The sequence below is a fragment of the Vicugna pacos genome, chromosome 12 (assembly GCF_048564905.1).
Source record: "Vicugna pacos chromosome 12, VicPac4, whole genome shotgun sequence".
Classification (NCBI taxonomy): domain Eukaryota; kingdom Metazoa; phylum Chordata; class Mammalia; order Artiodactyla; family Camelidae; genus Vicugna; species Vicugna pacos.
This window is the reverse complement of record NC_132998.1, coordinates 47845755-47869441: the sequence shown is the minus strand read 5'-3', so window position 1 is coordinate 47869441 and position 23687 is coordinate 47845755. Positions and strand designations below refer to the sequence as shown.

At 35.1% G+C, this 23687-nt stretch overlaps 1 protein-coding gene across 2 annotated transcripts in view; it reads left to right on the top strand.

The window, feature by feature from the left end:
- NAV3 (neuron navigator 3) overlaps window positions 1-23687 on the top strand; it is a 309585-nt gene that overhangs the window by 81997 nt on the left and 203901 nt on the right. For both annotated transcript variants that reach the window (XM_072973357.1, XM_072973356.1), the window contains exons 2-5: window positions 2367-2484; window positions 3132-3184; window positions 20235-20307; window positions 22767-22950. In XM_072973357.1, the coding sequence (XP_072829458.1) occupies window positions 2367-2484; window positions 3132-3184; window positions 20235-20307; window positions 22767-22950 (428 nt within the window). The remainder of the gene's footprint in view (window positions 1-2366; window positions 2485-3131; window positions 3185-20234; window positions 20308-22766; window positions 22951-23687) is intronic.

Here is a 23687-nt window from a genome sequence, read left to right as displayed (position 1 = left end):
GGATAAGTTACTTGCTCAAGGTCCCAGTGTTGGTAAGTGGTTTGCTGGGCCTCCAGGCCAGGGCTACTTGACTCCAGAACACATGTTCTTCTTCTTTGTAGGTCCTTTAATGTCAATTACCTGGTCATGCTAGCTCGCTGCCTAGCGGGCTCACCCTGAAGTTTCTACCAGAAAGCCAAAAATTAATGCCATCATTTGACTGATGTGTAGATGAAGGGAAAGTGTTCATTTGTTAAGATTCTAAATAGTATAAATCTGTATAAAATAAACGTTTACAATAATACAAGCAGAAAAAAATATTAGTTGAGGAAAGTGATCACCAAATAAAAGAATGTTTGTCTAGAAATCACGTGTTTGTATTCTAATTCAGGAGACGGTTGTGCGGGTGATTTTTCTCACACTTTAATATCTTTAGCATCAAGATCATAAACACGGAGAGAAAAGATGTTTTGTTGCCATCATATATATTTTCCTTATGCAACAGAATGTTTCCGTTTATGTCTTTCAGGACACTTAATCCCACTACATATGTATTAAGATGCCACTTGTATTTTCTATGGTAAAGGAACACTCTTTTTCTTCTTTGTTGTATTTTGGAATGTATCTAGGATTCATTAAAAAAAAAAACACACAACTTAGCAGCCCCATTTAGGTTCTGGTCCTGTAAAAAATACTAGAATATGAATGTGCAAAGATAAGCATATAAGATGCCTCTTATAACTTTGGATGCAATAGAAACATATCTAAACAAATTAAATATCCTTCAACAGGGAGATTGGTATTAGGTACAACACAACATCAAAAATAGTGAGATAAATGTATGTGAAACAGTTTTAGAAGTGTTATTAAAATATTGCTACATAAAAAGTTGAAAAATTCAGAGTGATATATAAAATTTGACTAGATTTGGTTAAACATTCTATCGTGTGTGTGTGTGTGTGTGTAATATGGTGTCATGTGGTGAAGTGTGTAGGCATAGAAAAAAAAATCTAGAACTATATACCAAAATATTCAAAAGTGGATCAGGTTGCAAGTTACTGGGAAACTTTCACTTCTCAGTTTCGACACTTCTGTTTTGTTTTATTTTTACAAAAGCATGTGTATTGGTGTTGTTAGAATTTTTTAAAAAGAATCTTCTTTTCTTTTTTCTTTTCTTCCTTCTTTTCTTTTCTTTTCTTTTTTCTTCTCTTCTCTTCTCTTCTCTTTTCTTTTTTACAATTTTCTCAGCACTCAGTGCTCATGACTATAAGGCACACCTTACCTTTGCAGTAACTTGTCCTAATTTCAGGCATCCTGCCTTACTTATGTAATGAACAACTGTGCCCCTGATTCCTTTGCTCTTCTGCCTTTTTGTATCTTACTCCCTCTGTGGTGTCTTCAGATTCTTTATGTTGCCAGTTCTAATTCCAGGGCTTCTATAACAAATTTTTGTGTGTATATGTCTCAGTTAATTTTCTTCCTCTATTCTCATTTCCAATTTTGCATTCTTCTATCACATCACGTGTTATAGTCTGCCTTGTAATCAACGTACTAATATGTCCTACTCATGACGTTGAAGTCTTAACTTGTTTATTTCTTTACAGTTAGATTACATTGGTAAGGGCTGATAACATTTGGAAAACTAGTAACATCTTACTTTTGTGAAATTTTTTAACAGCTCTAGTTTTTTCTTGTATCATAATCTGTTGTTGAAGAGATACTTCTACTCTGTGTCACATTGCCAACCTTGTGGCTCATAACCCACTCTTCATTTCTGTATTATAATTTCTGTGTAACAACTGCATTTGCTTCCTCTATTCTCTTATATAAACACATTTCAAGAGGCTGAAATGAGATGACAGTCCAAATAAAGCATCTTAGGCATTTGCAATTATTTCATAAAATGATGCCAAAATATTATCACATACATTATCTCACATGGCAAATTTAATAAAGTCTTCTCTGAGAATCATGAATTTGTATAGTAAACATTCCTGTGTAAATCAGTCCAGGTGGCTTCCTTTTACAAGGACAGGCAGAATTATGTTCAGTATGATAGAACCAAGGGAAAGAGAGTAAAAAGGCAACCTGATTTGTAAATAGAAGCTTCCTCAGTAGTCATCCAGGAAGGGAGTTTTGCTGTGTCACAAGTGACTAGTCCCTGGTTTTAAAAGAGGGTGAGTCATCCCCCTTTGAAACAAGAGATAAGTGGGGGGGAAGAGCTGTTTAAAAATTATTTTACAACTATTTCCTTTGGAGCTATGACTTCTTAAACTGGAATGTGATCCAGAATAACATCCCTTTGAATCCAACATTTGTCTTAAGCATTTTGATTGTCTCTCGCTTCCCTCGTCCCATCTCACTTCTTCCCTTCCTCTGTTCAACAGATTTACACGGACTGGGCTAACCACTACCTAGCAAAATCAGGCCACAAGCGGCTGATCAAGGATTTGCAACAAGACATTGCAGATGGAGTACTGCTAGCCGAAATCATCCAGATCATTGGTAAGACCTGCCCTCTGAGAGAAATTGTGGAACTCTCTGCCCCCACTCCCCCCACCCCTGACTTTGGTAAAAATACAATGTAAGCTGAATGCCTATGAACTCACTCCACGTGTCTCTGAGACGTGTGCAGCTCTTCCTGTGATTTAATTAAAATGTTTATGTGAGGACGTTGGAAAAAGGCAGTTTGGCCATACTTTTAAATGGCTAGAACTGTATCTTTACATACAGTGAAATGTCAGAAATGAACGCTTCATTAAACCATATGTCTCCCATGTGTTCATTTCGTTAACTGGAGCAACTTAGGCACTCTGAGATTCCTTGAAACTGTATCCTGATCCAGCGGGGACAGTTGTGAAAGGTTTCATGTCAGCAGTCATTTGGCACAGGCTAAAGAATTAGCAGCAACTTCCTTCTCATTCACTTTTTTTTTTTCCTTTTGCCTGATTTGTGCATATGGAATTGGCGGCTGCTAACAAGTGTGTCCTCTTGTACACGGCTTGGGAGACAGAGTGAATGTAGCAGCAGCAGCATTTTGCTTGGTGGTTTGTTTTTTTTTTCTTAGTCTCCTTTTTTGTGTGTGTGTTTCACTTCATTGCTTAAGCATGTTGTTCTTTTTTTCCCTCTTCTGTTTTATTTCTTGGCTTTAGCAAATGAAAAAGTTGAAGATATCAATGGATGTCCTAGGAGTCAATCTCAGATGGTAAGAATCATGTTTATTCTAAATATAATGCTTATCTTCACTTCCAGATTTAACTGCATTTGTAAATGGACTAGAAATTTATTTTGCATGTCCTCTTGCTTGTTTTAGAAACCATTTGATCATATTCTATCATATATATTTCTTTGGGTGAAATTTATGAAGAAGTGGTAGAAACAATAGAGTTAAATATGTGTAGCATTGAAATAACCTATCTCTGGGTGTTTTTGACATTTTTTTTTCTGATATCTGAATAGTTTCACTTCACACTGTTTTTGATGGCAATGAATACAAAATTGGCAATAATTTCAATTTTAAGTGGAGCCTTTTTGTCTGAACAACTAGTTTGAGGAACAGAACTTGCCATGTGCATTTAAAAAAATACATAAATAGTGTTTTCTTTGTTCATAACAAAGTCCAGTGTAAACACACGGACTCCTCAACACTTTTGGAAGTAGCTGCACAGGCAGGCTGCTGAAAGTTTGCTGAGCAGGGACTGATTAGGGGATGTGATTCATAGCCTTTTCCAGAAACTCATCTATCCAGAGGCCTGTCTCGCCCCCAGCCCTCTCTTATCTTGACCAACTGGTAAACCTTAAAGTTTTATAAGAAAATAATAGATTGATAGATTGCTGAGATAAAAACTCACCCCTTCTTAATTAAATAGCCACAACTTAATTTTATAGGGCAACCTGAAACCAAAATGCCTTAACTGAAGTTATGTCAGCAGATATAATCAGGAATGATAGCCAAAATCCACAAGATGGGGTTTCCTCCTAAGCTCTTTTTAGTACAGAGTAGGCATTTTAAATAAAAATAATGAGTTCTTAATTGTCAGACACTGGAAGAATGAAAAAAAAATGAACTTTTTTGACCTGCTGGCCTGCTTTATTTAGTGTCAGAAAACTGAAATCCAAAATAGTAAAAGGAATTTATTTTTAAAGAATGATTAACTAGCATGTCTGGGGGATGTGTGTGTGTGTGTGTGTGTGTGTGTGTGTGTGTGTGAGTTAATCACTCTAAGGACCTGTTACAATGTCATGAACTCTGTGCCACTGTTGTGAGAAAATCACCATAAAGAAAGATTCTCTGTAAAACACTTCAGTTTTAAGGAAACTTCCTGATCTAATTACTCTGGGCACAAAGATGACTCTATAAATATTATTTATAGTTGTTCCCTGAAGTTTTACTGAAAGCAATTATACCTTCAGACCCTGCTACAATAAAAGCTGCATGATGTTGGGGAAGACTTGTAACTTCTCTTGAGCCTCAACTTTCTCATCTGTAAAATGAACCCTAATTAACGTATGATAATGTCATATAATTAAGGACATTCTTTACTCTCTAAACTGATATCGAAATGCAGAATAGTATTGCTTACAAACTTTAAAAAGAGCACATTCATGAATTAATACCTATTAAAGGATTTTTAGGGCTTCATATTTAAAAAGCTCTATAATCCCTGAACAGTACAGAGTATGTTTCTCAAACCCAACCCTATCAGTTTTGCTTTCATTATTTCAATCATAAAGAGAGGTTGGACGCTAAAACTCTTACCTTCTCTGCTGTCATCCCAGTTTGAGTCTGCTTATAGGGAATCCAATAAATAGCCCAGCTAATACTTTATGACAGAAAATAAATAAATAAACCTCCAAAGCTCATAACTCTGGATAGAGATGAAGTCCTTACATATTTATCTGAAACATCTGTACCAGAGATTCTTGAAATATTCTTAGGAGTATCAGACTGTTTTTTTAATTACTCCCTACCTTATCAGCCTCCAAATGTCTTATAACATCTAGTATACATGTTATGTTGGTATTTCTGCTTCTGATTAAAAAAAAAAAACAAAAACAGAAAAACCAAAACCTGAGAAATGCAAATGTTATAGAAACAGTGGTTTTTCTAGCTAAAACTTATTCATCGGAATTACATTGAATTTTGAGTAAGAATGACTTGGAGCCTCATTTTTTGATGTGGTTGAATTCTTAACCTGAAATCGGCATGCCTTCAGCATGTTGCTTCAGAAGAATACATATGACACAAATGTAACTTTCTTTGGTTGAAATATTTTTGCCTCTGTTCTTAAGAATTGTCAGTGGCACTATGTTATTAATGAATAAAAATTGCAGCTTTTAACTGAGACAAGAAAGTAAAGAGAATTATGATACTATGACGAGGCTTATAAATTTCACGTATCTGTTCCAAACAGGATGTTGCCTGTTTCTTTCTTGTGTAACAACCAAGCAGTGCTGCATTAGTAATAATGAGAACTATCTTTACTCATAGAACTACTTGGCCAATTCTTTTTTATATTTGATCTTTCATGGCCTTTGTTTGCTGTTTGTGTTTAATTACAAGAGGGAAGGTAAAACTAGGTCTGTTACTGTTTCTGGTTACAAATTGCCTTTTCTTTAATTATTTCAAACTTGATAACTTTTATTGGGTTGTTCTAAGCCTTTAAGAATAGAAATTTTCTTGTGTTATGAATCTACAGTACATTGATGAGTAATGGTAGTTCGTATCTAGGCAGTATTAACTGAGCACATCAGATACCAGGCACAGGGACACTTGAGGATCAGAGGAACAAATATTTAAAATAAGTCATAGCAACAGGGTTACATACGTAAGAACAAAAGTACCGTGAAGGAAGTGAGCTTGGTGTGTTGCAGAAACAGAAGACCACTGTGGTTTGAGCACAGTGAGAGGTGTTGGAAGGGGACGATGGAAGCCTGATCATGTTGGACCAAAGAAAGGAGTCTGTATGCTACTCTACTCTAAGTTGATTAAGGAGTCTTTGGAAGATTTTTAGAACTGGGCTGTGTTACAATCTGATGTCAAGGTTAAAAAATACCACTCTAGGTGCTTTCTGGGGATTGTAGGACACTTAAGTGTTGGTCTCCAGTTGGATGTGGGAGATGAAAAATATAGGGAGTAAGAAATGGCCCCCAATTTTCCGGCCTCAATGAGTAAAGAGTTACCACTAAACAAGGTGATTATTATAGAGGGAGAAAACAGCTTAAAAGGTGAAGGGGGAAGATGATAAATTCGTATTTTGACAAGTAGAGTTTGATGTATCCATTGGATGGACCATCAGGTAGGAGGTGGTTGGAGGCAGTGAGGCATGTGTTTCTGAAGGTCAGAAGTAAGATATTGGTTAGAGTGTACCTAGTACATGGAAAATGATCGGAACCACAGACAAGGATGGGATGTCCCTGGAGGTCTGTGTAGAGTCAGAAAGGAAGAAAGCTGTGGTTCTTGCATGTACGTGATGAGCAGATGTGTAGGAATCAGAAGAGGGAAGGAGTGGTGAGAGAATGAGCCCGTCGCTGGGAAGGTAGATGGGCAGATGTGGATTGTTAATCCTTGGAGTAGCTATGGTAGCATAAGCTGTAGCATTTACTTGGACTAACCCAGTGGGACTGGGCAATGTAAGACAAACAGATTGTGGCAAATGCTGTCAGATACCCAGAGTCAGAGTATCGGAAAGAAATAAAGTTAGTTCTGGTAATTAGACGGGCACGGGTGGCCTTTATGTAAACATCTTCTGTAGAGTGATCATGTGTGCAAGAGTAACTGAGAGGTGCAGGTATCCATGGAGTCTTGAGTAATCTTCTGAGGACTTTCCTGTTGAAGGAAGAATAAAAAATAAATAGTTTGAAAGGAAGGCTGGGTGAGGGAAGTTCTTGCGGGAACGGGGAGGGAAGTAGGCAGAGAAGGAGGAAGCAGTAGGGAGAGGGGAGGATGCAGACATGTGATAGTGCCAAATCCTCAAAGAAGTGGCAGAGGAGGAAATTTGAACTCTGTGTGGAAGATTTAATGTTGGAAAAGAATACATTCTCCTTTGTCACATATCATCAAGGGATACGATTGTGTGAAGAGGTGGCTATATGAAAGTGGATTGCATAGAAATTGAAGGGATTCAAATCAATACGATAATGACTTCAGAATATTAGATAATACCAATGTTCTCTTTTCTGTGTTATTCTCTATTAGTTACCTTATATTATAAAGAAAAAATTTGATTTTACAGCAAATAAAGAAAATTCAACAATAATTCTTTCAAATAATACTGACTTAATTATATATATATATAAGAAAAATTAGGAGCTTGTCTTTTCAGCAATTTATTAGCATGATTTTTGAGAGATTTTGAGACCTACTTACTCTCAGTGTCAGTTGCTATCTATTGTTATCTTTCCTTAATAAGCTTGAGACTAAACTCATCCCAAAAGGCCAGAACTAAGTTTGTAGGAGCTTATTCAGCACTATATTTAACCTCATCCAAAGATGAAGTTACTAATATGGATGGCACCTGTTAAGTCATTTCTAGGTGGGTGGTATCAGAATTCAAAATATATGCTGCATGCCACAACTTTGGTGAGATTATATGAGGAAATAAATTAGTAAACTATAAATACCAAGAATGCCCAGAATGCCCAGCAGATTAAAAATAGCAGGAAAAAAATGCTCAACATGTATTTGAAATGCAGAGGCACAAGTGCAAGGTTCTTAGACAAAAATGTAAGACATGTAACAGAAAAGTTGTTTTGAAAAGAAATCTTTATTTTAAAATAGACCGTTAGAGCACTTGGCTGGTTAGCTCAATTGGTTGGAGTGTGATGTTAGTAAAATAGACCATTATACTTAATAATCTTCACAAACGCATTGAGAGATTAGGAAATTTGATTATGTGAAAGAGTCGCAAACCAAGAATTAGATGACAGAGCATAGCTGAGGATCTGGCAAATGGGATCCACAGCCTGTCCTTCTGCTTTGCTGACTCCTCCCTTTAACTCATTCTAGTGGCTTCATTGTTTTTCAGCCACGACCTTCTACCTTATTTTCCATCATATCATACTGGTTAAATTTTGCTGATCTGAGAATTTTTGGAACAATTGTGTCTCTTACCGTTTTTCATTCCTAGAAGATGAAAAATTAGGTGTTAATCTCCGCTTAATTCTCTGATTCTATGTCCTAAAAGTTTGTGGCTTCCAAAATCATTACTGTTGTGGATTTCCCAGGCATCTTTATTCCTTTTCTATAGTTTACAGTTATCTGGACTGTGAAACTATTCTTGATAGAAAAAATATCTCGTGCTTTTATCAGCATGCTGCCCTTTAAAGTTTTAATTCTTTCAGCCATTGCTTATTATTGCTGCTCTTTTAAGGGATCTATTTAGGTAAGATAAGAAGATGAGGTTTCTAACCAAATAGGGAAGAGATCAAATATTGGAATGCTATAAAGGTTTAATAGAATCTTATAAATGGCACACTGCAGGATTCTAGCCCCATGACTCAGAGGAGGGGAATATTGCTAAGTTAGTCCATTCACATGATCCCCTGCCATTTTGAAGCTGTTCATCTTCTGGAATGTCTAGAAAAAGATAGCTTAATGAAGACAAATGCTTTCCTACAAATATAGCTCTGATCTCTAAAGAAATACAAGAAATACTAACTGAAAAATCTCCACTTTGTAAATTCCTTAATGATTTCATTATTTGTATGTAGGCTCAGTCTTTGGAGAAATGAGCATAAATTACAAGCATTAGGGAATTTATTAGAGTATCACCCTGATGACCTTTAAAACTGAGTTTGTCTCTAGGAGTTGCTCTGTATATACTAGTAATTTAAAGTTCAAATGAAGCCATTGAAATAACATGGGGGCTCTGTGAGCAAGTGTGTCATGTTGAAAAGACAGTGGTCACTGAAATTCTAACTAGATGACCCAGGAAAAAGAATTCATTAAACACCCAGTCTTCACTCATTTCTGCAGTGAGGAAATTAGACTGATGAACTCTGAAGTCCGTTGGAACTCTGACTTCCTAGAATGGTTTAACAAAGCTTCAAAGACCATGGCTTCTGTTCAATATTTCATCTTACAGATATACTTAGGTTTTCAACATGTATAGTTTTTAAAAACTACATTCATAGTAAGGTGAGAAAGATCATCCCTAAATACATTGCCTAATTTACAAAGAAAAGCAGCAGCAGCAAGGCTGTTAAATTTTTTTGGAAGTTATCTGCCCTGCCATTCAGAAATTAAGTAAATGCCAAAATACAAGGGTGCTTTTCTGCATTAACATTATATTATGAAATAAATAGTGTAAATGTTCTTCTTGTGAGTATCAGTATTTAAACTGGCTTGTGCCATTAGGAGGACACATAGAAACTGAGATAAAGTAACTAATTTTGGTTTGGATTCCAGGTTCCATGTACATTTTTTTTAGCAGACAGGATAAAAGATATTTTTGTTTTTGTGAGCAAATTGTAAGCTTTATATATATATATATATATATATATATATACACATATATATAGAGAGAGAGAGACAGAGGCCATTGAAAATGTATGCACTATGTCTACTGTATATTTAAATGTCAACCATTTTCTGAAACATGTTCTTTATTCTTGTGTTTTTGACTTAAAATGCTATAAATTGTTTCTCACTGATATTATGCCCAGTAAACACAAAGTACAATCATATCTAGTGTTAGAAAACATATTTTATAGCAGTCTCTTAATAATTTTAGTGTTTGTTACCTTCAGTAGTCAATTTTTATTGAAGTATAGTAAGTTTACAATGTCATGTCAATTTCTGGTGTACAGCACAATTTTCTAGTCATACATGAATACACATATATTCGTTTTCATATTCTTTTTCACCGTGAGCTACTACAAGATCTTGAATGTATTTCCCTGTGCTATACAATATAAACTTGTTTATCTATTCTTCCTTAAAACATCTTTAATCCTCACATAATAGATTACTTGGGAACTGCTTTCCTTCCCATTTCACAGATAAGGAAACGGAGGCTTCAAAAGAGTAAAATTGTTCTTGGTTTATTTCTCACAGTGTGTAAATTGCATAACTAGGATGCAGACTCAGATTTATTTGACTGCAGAACTTGTAATTAGTATACTATAGTGCTGCATTAATGAACTGACTCCTTGTACTTCACCCTAGACCAACTAAACACAAAAACAAACTGAAGAGCTAAGCATCATTACTATCCCTTACCTCTTCTTATCCCACAATACTGGCTAACTTGAGATAGGAAAGGAGAACACAGGATACAGCATGCAGGGACACGAGGTACCTAGTTAAACTGCATCTTTCACCTCCCCTCCCCACAGACCTAACAAATCAAAGCTCAGATGGCACGGCCTGAAAATCTTCATGCTTGTGGATCTCAGCTCACACTTAGACTTGCTAACGTTTTGCTATCTACTGCTCTGCTAAGTCAATAATTGTATCAGTTTCCTGTGGCTGCTGTAACAAATCATCACAAATGTGGTGGCTTAACACAGTAGAACTTTAATCTCTCACTGTCTTGGATGCCAGAAATCTGAAATCAGTATCACAGGGCCAAAATCAAGGTTCCAGCAGTCCTGTGCGCCCTCTAGAGGTTTTGGGGGAATCCATTCCTTGCCTGTATCAATCTGTATGTTCATTTTCCCAGATATAAAGATGCATTGAATATTTGTGAGGTAATTTGGAACTGTTTGCATCTTGTGAACTTAGACTATGTATGGAGCAAACAGATTTCGCAGACTCTCTTTGGCCTTCCCTTCACTGTTCACTAAAAAATTTCATTCTTACATTTACCCAAATATATATGGAGCATCGATCCTGTGCCAGGCCTGTGCCCCAGCCACCAGTCAATCATGTAGAGAGAGAGCTTGAGTCAGAAGCTGGAAATGGCTCAGTCGTGAGAATGTCTAAGTTACAGTGCTGGGAAGCATGGTATGGCAGAAAGAGCAAGTTCATTGGAGACTGACAGGACTGAATTTGAATTCTGGCTCTGCTATTAATTAATTGTGTAAGCTTACAAAAAGTATATTATGCCTAAGCCTCTATTTCATGGTCATAATAATATCTAATTTATCAGCGTTTATGGTAAAGATGAAAAGGATTTTGCATTTGGAGTAAATAACTTAAATGCTCCAAACTCTGTGTCAGCTCCCTTCCTGTGCTAGTTTGTTAAGTGATGGAGGAAGAAGTAGCTTCCAAACCGTTTTCCCCGCTTCTGTTCTTGACGTAGAGTATAGGGTTTCTGAGAGTTCAGCTTGTTTACCTAGTATGTTATGAAGTGAATATTTTGCAAATAACGTTTTAAGATTAAATACACTAAAACAGACGTCTTGCCAATGAGAGTATGTTACAAATAGTGTGGGTAGAAATTGTTGTGTGAAACTTTTGTTACTTTCTACCAATAAACCTATGTGTATACTGTGTGGTCATATAAAATATATGTCTTCAATGTAATACTGATGATTTCTTTCTTTTGCTTAAAACACGCCATTTGCTCCCCGAGCTTTAAGATCAAGCCCAGGCCCTTAGCAAGGGGGTAAGGATGTTCCTCATCTCTGTTTATCTCTGTGGACTGGGCTTCTGCTGCTAGATTTTCCAGATCACAAGATTCTTGTTCCTGGAATCCCGTCTTCCTGACTTCTATCCCTACATAGTTTCTTGAAACCTATTGAAGGCCACCAGTCTTTAGAGTGGCCCATTTTCATGTTGGTAAATAAAGGAGTTGTAGAGAAAGGTTTAAGTGAGGTTCAGCTCTTAATATTCCCAGCTATTCTGAATTCCTTGCGGGTCCTTCAACCTAAGATGTTTCTCAACTATGACCAGTTCACATATTGCTCCTTCCTTGGGTTCTCCTCACCCCACATCCTGTTAGTTGGTTAACCCTTTCTAACCTTTCTGGGACTGGCTTCCCTTGAAGCAGGGAAATGTGGAAGTTGATGATGTGGGCTCTGGTTTGGACATACTTTCTCTGTGTAACCTTGAACATCACAGTTTAATTCTCTGATCCACACTTTTATCATTGTAAAAATGCTATAGTTATGGCAACTCCAGGAGACAATGTCTTTGTAACCAGGTTAGGTACAAGTCTTAGGTACTAATAACTTTCTCCTTTCCTGGCCTCTTCATGAATAGATTATTCTACATGCTGCTCTAGGAGTCTGTGTTTCTGATTGTAACATTCATTGCATTACATTGGAATCCTCTCTCCTTTGAAAGTATATTTTTTTAAGGGCTTGGACATGTCTCATTGAATAAATAATTATTATATGAATGAACAAAAGCAAACATCTTAAGAATTTTAACCAGTCCAAAAGGACTATTGCAGTTTACTTTAATTCTCCAAATTTATATTAAAAAGATTTATATTTAAATATTTGGCTAAAATCTATATGATAATTTGAACTTTATGATAGGATGGGAGTTTGCTCAAACTGAGCCATCTTATCTATTTTGGGGGGTTCAAATCACATTTAATTAATTTATATAATTCACTAGCAGTACATGTTTATCATGAAAAAATAGAAAGAATAATTAACTTAAAATAGCACAAGTCCCCAAAGAATTTATCATCTAGCAATAATGAAAGTTACATTTGGTTTTTATTCATCTATGCATTCTTTGTGTGTGATTCATAAGAGTGGCACCTTCAGACATGCCCTCACCAGAAGGCATTGTGTCTATAGAGAGAGGCTCATCTTTGAAGCATTATGCCTGCTCCCTGGTTTACAATTATTGAACTTTTTACACTGCAGTGGTTTTAGAATCCAAGGGGGCTTTTCAGTTCCAGGCCAAATCCAGCTCTGCAGACATCACTGCAGAAAGAAAAGGTGGGAGTGATCTACTCTCAAGCATCCTTAGGAGCAGTTTTACTCTTGGTTGCTCTGATAGGCATGCTTGCTCTTCCTCCTGAAGCTTGTCTAACCTTCTCAAAACCAGACTCATCCTTTGAGGCCAAATGACACTTCTGTGAAACTTTCCCCGGTTCGGTAGTAAAGATCGATAAATCCATTCTCTTCACGGCCACACAGTGTTCTCTATAGGTCTCTTTTGGAATATTATGCCCTGTGTTATGGTGATTTAAGAATCTTTTTTTTTTTTTTTGTCTCTTCAGCTATTTTACAGGCTCACAAAGCTCACAAAGGCGAAGACCTTATAATTCATGCTTCTGTCCTTTAACCGTCCCACAGAGCTCTTTGCCCACAGTAAACAGTCAACGGTTGATTGAATGTATTTATCACTTGTTGTTAAATGTTGGTACCATGGTTAAAATTTAATCTCAGACTATAAGATTGATATTAATCATACCCAGAATGTAATTTCCATTAAAGATCCGTAAGTGACAGTGAAAGAAACCTATGAAAAGGCAAGGTATAATTTTGTTAATATTGAGAAATATGCCTCCAGTTACATTTTCCAAAACAGATTACATCAGTTTTGTAGTTTAAAAAAAAATACTAAAAGGCTGCATAAAACATGCAGCTTAAAGTTTATGAGTTCAGTAAAGAACCATGCTAATTAAAAACACTACTTTTTTGGAATAGTTTATTCAACACTGGAATGAATAAGTTCATGTATTTCTAATACACACTATGTTGTATAACATATATTGACCCTCAGGTTTAAAAAAAATTGAAGACACAAATACACTGATACTGTCGCGAGTTTTTGTAAGTGAAGATAATGAAAACGCTTCTTTTCCTCATTTGAAACCCAGTTTGTGACTTAGCAATTACCCATGCTCATATTTAGCAAGTTCATAAAGGTTAAGATAGGAATTAAATACAATTTAATGTATGTACAATTATGAAATTAAACAAAGAAATTTTTGTCTCAAAAAATGGCTCCCATTTTTCATGGGAGTAGTGGAAAATATTAGAAGTAAATCCGTGCTCTCTAGGAAATATGAGAATAGTGGCTGTATCTTCAAATTTTCTATCTGTAACGCTGAGCACAAGAGGCATAAAGTAAGTTTAATAAATGACGAATGAATTCATGAATGGTTTGATTTATAGAACCTAAACAAAACTACATGGTAGGGCTTCAAGTTACTAATATTAATTATATAAATAGAAACTACTCATGTCTAAAACTATGAATCAACTTCTGTTAAATTTATTCAGTGTCTTCATTAAAGAAAACACACAGGTTTTATGCAATGCGAATAATTCTCAGAAAAGTTGTTGTAATACCAAAAGCAAAAGAGGCAATGATGCCATTTTACTAATGTTACAGACTGTGACAGTAGTCAAAGTCCCTCTTTTGTTTCTTGAGTTTATTAGAGTTTACTCCTGTGTGCAGTTCATTGTACTATGTACACGTTCTGTTTCACCGGGTCCTCTATGTAATGACATTTATTGTGTGCTTCTCATTATTTATTTTGAAAGGATCAGACAAGATGATCTCTCCAGGCCCCACAGATCTGGAAATTCTTTTAAATTCTTTCTATCAATCCTAAAATACAGTAGCAATGCATCATTTCCCTGTGCATGTAAATTTCAGTGTTTATGTCTGCATGTTTGCAGTTCAGCATTGGACTGACTGTTTGACATTTCTGTTTCCCACAGGTTTGCCCTTTATCAGCCTATTTTGGTTTTCCATTCTCATCCTCATCTTCTCTCTCTCTCTCTCAGTATGAAATATTTTCTTCCTTGTCCTCATAAAAGCAGAAGATCAGAAACTGAATTTGGGGCCAAACGCTGAAAGAGCTTGCACCTGTTGATCTGTGCCATTTTATTAATTCTTCAGCCTAGTCAACAAGAATGCATTAAGGATCTTCTTTGTGCCAGACACTGTATAAAGTGCCGGGAATGGGAGGATACATGGGAGCCGTGGGATGCCAGGTCCTCCGGGTGGAGACGAGCGTGATGAGCTTTAGAGAGACACTTAGGATGCTGTCAAGTCTAAATTGCCTTGCCAGAGACACTGGATTTGAGTATTTATAGTATTATGAATTATTGTTTGATCATTTCTTCTGTTTTATTTGAATGACTGAGGCATAAAAGCTTGATTTTTATCCTTCTGTAGTCAATTCGCTTCCCCAGCTATTGTTTATAGCGTATGTCTCTTCTAGACACCAGAGAGAGAGAGCATTGGACAAAGTAGAAAAGAATCCTCAGGGAGCTTCTTTTTTGCTAGTCAGATATATGCATGTCTGTGGATTGCCTTACATATGTATGTTGTATATGTATATTTCTTTATAAATATGAGTAAGCATATATATGTATATATGTATGTGTGTGTGTATATATATAGAGAGAGAGAGTATGCACCCAAGTGCTAGCAAACATGAGAATGAGGGAGTAGGATCAAGCCTTTTAAGAACTGATGTACTTAATCCTAAACCTGAGCCACTTCTTAGTTCTAGTCTTGCTTTCCAGCTGCTTTTGCTAGAGCTCACCTCCCCCTTGGCATTAATACACTTTCTTCAGGTTGTTGCCTGTGCTCCACACGCTCCTGATTTTCCTTAAACGTCACTGGTTGCTTTTTCTTGGTTTCCTCTGTTGGTTGTGACTCATCTTTCCAATGGTCGTCTCCTTGGGATCCGTGTTTGTCCCTCTTTTGTAGCTACATACCCTTGGTGATTTAATCTAGCCCAATGGCTTTAATTCTGTCTGTATGAGGATGACCCTAAAATTTGACCTCTGTCCCCAGAACTCTAAATTGAACTTCAGGATTGTGTGTCCGAATGCCTGGTCATCCTTTTGTACATCTAACAGACCAGACCGTATGTCCAAAAATTAACTCCTTGTATCTATCTGAGACTTTTTCATCTTAAGGCATGGAGATTGCATCCACCTAGTTGCTGAGGCCAAATACCTTGGCTTCATCCTTCATCCCTCTCTTTCTCTTATATGCCACATCTTCCCATGAGATTCCTTCCACACATATCAAGAATCTGATCACTTCTCATCACCTTACTCCTACCGTCACTGTCTGAAACATCATCATCTTTCACTTTAATTACTAACAACAACCACCTAACAGATTTCCATACTTCTATCCTTGTGTGGCTGGAGTCTCTTCTCAACAAAACAAGGGGCCAATCCTTTTATTTTTATTTTCAACTTACGCAAAACTTACATAGAAAGGTATAAATACTCTAATAGAGATGGAGGCAAAACACACATAGAAAGTGTGTCAAGTCCTCCAATCTGAAGTATATAGCTGATTGATTTTAAATGTGTATATACCTGTGTACATCACTCAGATCAAAATAAAGGACGCTTCCAGAATGTCTGTTCCCGCTCCACCCCACCAAAGTTTATCATTGTTCTGTCTTCTGTTTTCATTGTTTAGTATTGATGATCTTGAATTTCATATAAACTGAGCATATGTAGTATATGCTCTCTTGTTGGCTTCTTTGCTCATCCTCATGTGAGAATTTCTCTGAGGTCAGTTGCTTAATCTGTAAAGATGAGGACAGATTGAGATTAGGAGCTGAAATTTGAAAACACACTGATGTCTAACCCCTACTCACAGAATTTCTGATTCTTATTATCTGGGGTCAGGTACAGGGAAGTAGTGTATTTTAAAAGATCCCAAAGAGAATCTACCATGTAGCCTCTGGATCAAATGATTCTCTCTCTCTTTCTCCCTCTCTCTCTTTTTTAATGCCTGTACTAATTTCTTCCAACAATACAAGGACCAATTGACCACCAGTCCTTCGTTCCTCCATCCTTCCTCAAGTATACACTGAACATCTGTCAGATACCAAACATCATGCTATGTTGCTGGAATTACATGAGTCAACAAAACAAAGTTCCTAGCTCCCAGAGGCTTCACATTTCACTAAATCCATATTTTCATCAAATTTTTAAATATTCTTGAAAAAATAAATAAATAAAACTATGAAAACTCAACAGACTTCTCTACATCCCTATATACCTGTAAACAAAATAGGAGTGAGGAGAGGAAGATCAAGAAAAGATTGACTTTGTCAAATAACGTAGTAATTTTGAAATAGTGGTTTAATTTTGGTAAAATAACTGGTCGCTTATAAAGGATTGACTCAAGTTTCAACTCATTTGCTTTTCTGTTCAAAATTATTTTATATCTAGGCAAATTAAAGGGGACTGAAGAGTTAAAATTCTTTTTCTGATCTTAGACACAGGCATACGGTTTATCAACATAACATTAGGATTATCTGCGTGATTATATAACCAGAATTTTGAATATTGCTCTTCTTTTATGCCAGTTAACTGATTTAGTTAAATCCTTGCAGAGACCTTGCTTGTGAAGATAATTTTCCACTTTTTTATTTGTCATTGAATATAATGCTCCCCCTACCCCAAAAAAGATAACAATAGACGTGTCAATGTTCTGGTCTTCTTTAGGGCAGTGGTTTCCAAATTGTGGATTTGTATTCATTAATGAATCCGGAAATTCACCTACTGGATTTTAACCAATACTTAAATAGTGTAAATAATATTAATTAATTAAGTAAAATAGAAGACAGTGTTCTTAGAAATATATAGAAGGCATCAGAGTGATTTCAGTTTAGTAAGTGTTGATCTGTGAAACTTTTGTTTCCATTATATTTATGTGCATGCACATTGAGTTGTTTATAAAATAGTTTATTAAGGAACATGAAATTACTCTAAATAAAAATTGACCCAAAATATTAGGTGTTAAAGTACAATTTGAATTTTGACAGCTTATTTGGTATCTGATTCAAATCATATTAAGAAAAAATAAAATTCACTTCGACTAATTGGATCAATTTGATAGCAAAATCACTTTTATCTGTTTGTAATTACCAAAAAAGTTTAGGAGTTTTTAGTTCAAAGAACAATTGTGGTTTAACATGACAAAAAATAGTAACTAAAACAGTATTTATAGGACTATTTATCTGGGAAATGTTTGGAGCCAATCTATTTTTTAAATCAGAAATTATGAGAAACATGTCTCAAATTTATTAAAATAATCATTGATCAAAATATATTATTTTATAGTTAAAAAGTCTCCCTAAATTATTTTAGAGTATGCCTCTGATGAGGAAGCTAATCATGTAACGCATTTAACAACATTTCTCAATGCCATTTTTTTTTTTATTTTAACTTTTCATTGTGTAAAAAGTATAAATAGTACCAACAAGCATGATTGAGTTTACAGATGACCAGAGTTAAGTAGAGGAAGGATATTATTTTCTTAAGTTATGTTTATTATGCTATTACACTGTTGGAAAATTAGTTTTGACCAATAAACAAATACTGACAAGTAAATACATCTTAATGGACTGTCCTTAAATATTCATATTAAATTTTGTGTTCGAATACTTATCCTGGTTCTGCTACTTAACTGCCATAGTATAATGAGAAACTGAATTAACTATCTCAAATTGTTAGTGTAAGGGAATATTACAAAACATAATAAATATAAAAGGAATGTAAGCTATATTTTGAAGATTTTTTTATTCTTTCCTCTACTTGGACCCTCAGTTTCCCTTTCTAATTTATGGCGCCTGTTGAGAGAGAGTTGATTGTTTCTAATTCCCAATCTAGGCAGCAGTTTATTTTTTGCTGGTTTAAATGGTAGCCAAAAAAGCTATCTTACAAATGTAATTACAGACCCTTTTCAGTAACACCTTCTTGGTCTTCCAATGACCTCATCTGTTTATATATAATAAAAATAACTAAAACTTAGTCAAGAAAAGCCTGTTAACATTTTGTAATAAATTTTATATGTTTCGGCCAGAAATCTTCTTACTTTCTATAAAAGGGATATAATTGATGCAAAATTAGTAACTTCAGGATAATTATGGCAAACGTTTACAAATATTCAGTTCAATTTGTCTTAATATTAGGCCACAATAATTATTTGGCATCATTTAATTACTTTTAATCAACCTGAAAAAGTTTTTTTAAAGAACCAGTTGGATGGACACAGTGGTATATCCTATTGGTTACATTTCTTCTTTTCTTTCACTTTCCTTCCATATATAATCTTATTTCCTAGTATCAAAGTGAAATGTAAAGAAAGGACAGAAGTTGAAGTAGATTTCAGCACCATAGGTTTTCTTGGGTATTTAGATGTTGCTGGGCAGGATGAGAAGACCCACGTGGTCATATTGTCTTTAGAGTCATCAACTCTATCATGTTTTTGGAAGAAAAATTTCAGTAAAACTTATTTTGAAATGAATCAATATAATTTTTTTTCAAAGCAAATGTGTATACCATGGCTGCAATCATTTTTTAAGCAAAGAGCATCTCATTGGACATGATTTAATTTTGCACAGAATTACATTTAAAAAGGAACATAAATAGTTGTTCATTTTGTAAGGACAGATCCTGGAATCTATTTTTTTCTGTTTATTTTCTTTAAGAGACATTTCGACCTTACTGTGAAGCTCAGCTAGAGAGGACATTGGCAGAACTTTGTCTGTCCTATGCGTAACTTTTGATGAGAATTTAATAAGACAGAAAACAGTACCTTGCCAAGTATTAACTTTAAATCTGTTATTTACTTTAGAATTTCAAGATTTATGGAATACCAAAAAACCCAGGGAGATGACTCACAAAGAGCTGGAACTTTCTAGTTTCCTACAGTCTTTCTTAGATGTTTGACTTTGCTATATAATACCATGACTAATAGTGAGATCAACCCATGAATTAACATAAATTAGCCATTTGGTTTTTTTGCTTCTCACCCTAAATGGCTGTGGCATCACCCTTGTAAATTATAAGGGTGATACCTATATTTAATAAGAAGATTCCTCAACTGTAGAAATGCAAATACAGTTTTTAAAATAAAAAATTTCTATGGTTTAGAATGAAAAAAGTGCTTCATTTCTTTTGTGTGTATCGACTCTTTCTCCATCTTGCTTATCTTTTGGCATACTTACCAGATATTACTAGCTGAATCTCAATTACCTACATCCTTACATTCTACGACTCACACAAGCTAGAATCTCCTCCTGTGTCATTGCTTTAGTTGAGAGTTATTTGTGAAGCAGAAAATCTAGTTTTATGTTAAGTAGGTGGGTTGCTAACTGTAAGAATGCCTTTCTTGATCAGGCCTTTATGAATTGTTTGTAAGAACCAAACTGGACAATGCAGTCTTTATATTCATTCTGCAATTAGCCGAAATAATTCTAGTTAAACTCTGGTTAAAGATCTCTAGTATGAAATGAATGTAAAGTATTCATTCTTTCTTTATCTTTCTCCCTGGCTTCATTCTAGCTCATTTATTTATTTAAAGATAATCTTCTAAGTTACTTTTTTCACTGCTTTTCATGTTGCAGATTGAAAATGTTGATGTCTGCCTTAGCTTTCTAGCAGCCAGAGGAGTAAATGTTCAAGGTCTATCTGCTGAAGGTAAGAAAAAGCGTAATTGTCACAAATGGCACTTGTAAAAGACTTTTTATTAATGCCAGAAATGTAAAGTTGGAGTACATGGCTCTAAGATATAATAAAAGATATCAGTAAAGCTTTCAGAATAATAGCATCATAGATGCAGTGGTTATTATTGTATGCTTTAATTATGTAGATATGGTCCATATTTTGCCAAAATTTTTCTTTACATTACTGAATATATGGCAGTGGGGCAGATTAAAAGACATATGTTATTAACAGTAGGAAGTATTTTTAGAGTCTTGAGTAGATGGATGGGGAGATGATGCTGGATAATACAGGAACATAAATACAGGAAAAATAGTGTAATTAATGCTCAAATATTATTTTATCAGTAACAATTCTATGATACAGTCACGTTGGTAGTCCTAGTCTAAGTATTTGGTCATTTTAAGTAAGTCATTATGAGTTCTTAAATAATTAGCACTAACTTTATTAATAGCGTTTTATGCAAAGGCCTTAAAATCCTTAAAAGGTTTAAATGATCATCACTAACATTGAAATATAGCAAAGTGGAAAAGACAACCATATCTGTCATTCTTTTTTCTGAATCTCTTTTCCTTGCACATATATTTTTAGGGAAACTTTGGAAAATTTTCACGTAGTAGCATTCACAAAAAGAGTTGCTAAAGTTATGAAATATCAAGTCCTTTGAGACCTGTATTAACAATAACTATTTTAATTAGAATATTAATTACATATATGTATAAAATTCTACAAGATATTGTTAAACACTTCTGATGATTATATTTGTTAATGTTTCTACTAAACTCAGTTTGTTCTGAAAAGCCTTTTTACCGACAGATAGTAGAAATAGTAGACAATTCTAAGTTTTTAAACTGCTGCTGCCATTGGAAAAAGAAGAATTAGGTGGCTTCCGAAATATTATGGACATACAAGAGAATTATTTACTTTTCTTAATTTGTTTCTACTAAAATTTCCTGTTATTTTAAATTTATTTTATCCTTTATATGTATATGCCATGATGCTTAATGTTAAATTACATATTTAAAGGCCAAAAAGCTTAGATTCAGACCTAACTGATAGTTCTGTTACTTGGAATAAAATATGATAAAATCCTCCAGGATAATACTTCACTTTCTAAGTGTCTAAAAGTAGGTGAGAGATGTTACTCTTTGTTTTATGTATCTTTTTCTCTTATGATGTATTTTATTAACATAAACCTATTTTTATTTGTCTACTAAAATATACAGATGCTCAAAATGATTTTCTAAATTAATTAGACATACATAGTAATAAAACAATAAATTTAAAAAATTTAGTAAGATCATTCAAGTATATAGAGAAAATTAATGCTTTCTGACTGTAGCTTCATATTACTCAAGCCAACTCTTACATGTTATGGCAACTGTGAGGAAGTTATAATAACTCAGCCTCACTTTATATGAATAATTCCAGTGTATAGTGTGTGTGACATTGTAAACCATAAGAGGGCAGGACGTCTGAACAGTTTATTAATGTTTCTAAATTCCAAAAGAGAGACATAAAACCTTAACCTCACAGGAGGATGTATTTTATCGCCAACAGCAAGTTTTGTTTAAAATATGATGACAGTTTGTGTAGCCTTATTTCAAGCTGTACTTCCATCTCTTTTTCTGATGTAAAAATTATAACTGCAGGAAAAAAAGCTAGGCTCATGTTGTAGCCTACTTTGTGCACTGGACATTTTATTCAATATTAGAAAAACTTACAAGGGAGTTTATGTGTGAGAGCTAGGAATTCCACTAACATTTATTCAATTACATTATCTACAGTTATAAGTAAGCTGATCTTTATTATTTATTAATATGTAACATGAATTAAAAATAAAAGAGCTGGAGTATTCAAAATGGGTATCTATGATGTCGCCTGCTTTTGGGGTGATACATAAATATATTTTTTCAAAATACCTTGGTGTTTTAGAAGTCATTCTAACAGTTAAAAATCCAGCTGCTATTTTGAGGTGCACCCATAGCTCCATCAGTATTTATAATGCACGGCAACCGGGATTGAAGTGGTTTCTTTCTCCAGCTCCCAGGCACCATTATGTTGGTGACAGCTGTGTGTATTTGTCAGGGAAGCAGAGTGCTAAATCAAACAATTAGCACAAGACAGAGAGCCCATCCATTTCCAGGAAGAAGCTAACTCTGGAAAAATTGTAGTTCAAGGTCAGCAAAGAGCACCACTTGAGTAAGCTTTGTTCTCTACCCCCTCCAGGCCTTCATACTCTCTCTGAAATTTCCAAGCTACTTAGAAATGTTAGCACAATTCAGAAAATCAGGCTTGCTTGAATCTGTGACCAAGAAAGTCAAGTTGTATTTCTGTTTTCATAGATTTAGCCTAAGAGAATTGCTTCTAGAATTTTATTTGTTAAAAAAAATCATCTTATATGATACTGTTTTTATATTTTCCACTTGATACAGAAATAAGAAATGGAAACTTAAAAGCCATTCTAGGACTGTTTTTCAGTTTGTCTCGCTACAAGCAGCAACAACACCATCAACAGCAGTATTACCAGTCCTTGGTGGAACTTCAGCAGGGCGTCTCTCACGCCTCCCCTCAGGCAGAAGCCAGTCAGGCCAAAACCCAACAAGATATGCAGTCCAGGTAAGGAAGGGAAGCAGGGGAGGTGTTCAAAATTAATTTATCCAGATACAACCGGTTTTGAATAAATTGCTGTGAGTTTGAGAAACCTAATGACGTGGTTGTATCAGTGTGATGGGATTAGTTGATCGATGTTATAGACATTAAACCACTTTTCTTTTGCTTGAATGACCAACATTTATCACTTTTTGGGTGAAATATTTGTGTTTGTTTTCTGAAGGTGATTGTGGTTTGTATCAAAGTGTGCAGAATGTCTTTCCTGTAAGTAGTGTGGGACAGTCAATAGTTATTCTTTAAAATGTGCCTGTTGAGTCCCAGTCTCCAGTTGTGTAGTTTTATTTTGTTGATGCATTTGATCAGTTAAATCATTAAATCTGTCAAAAATTTCAGATCTGTTAAACATAAGGATTTGAGTGTTTGGGAACATACTGTTTTTGATGTGAGTGTGTGTGTGTGTGTACACATGCGTGTATGTGTGTGTGTACGTATATACACACGTTATGTCTGTCTGACTTGAGTCTATGGGTACACATAGACACAATGGGGTGGGGTGCTAACAAACCATAACAATTTCCTTTACTCTTCCATGACTGCTTTTTCCCAGTTTGGAATTGTATCAGTCATGATTCAACCAGAGAAGCAGAACCAGTCAGAAATACTGTTAACAGATTTTTTGTAAAGAATTGGTTCACGTGATCATGGAAACTGACTAGGCAAATCTGAAATCGTAAGGGCAGTCC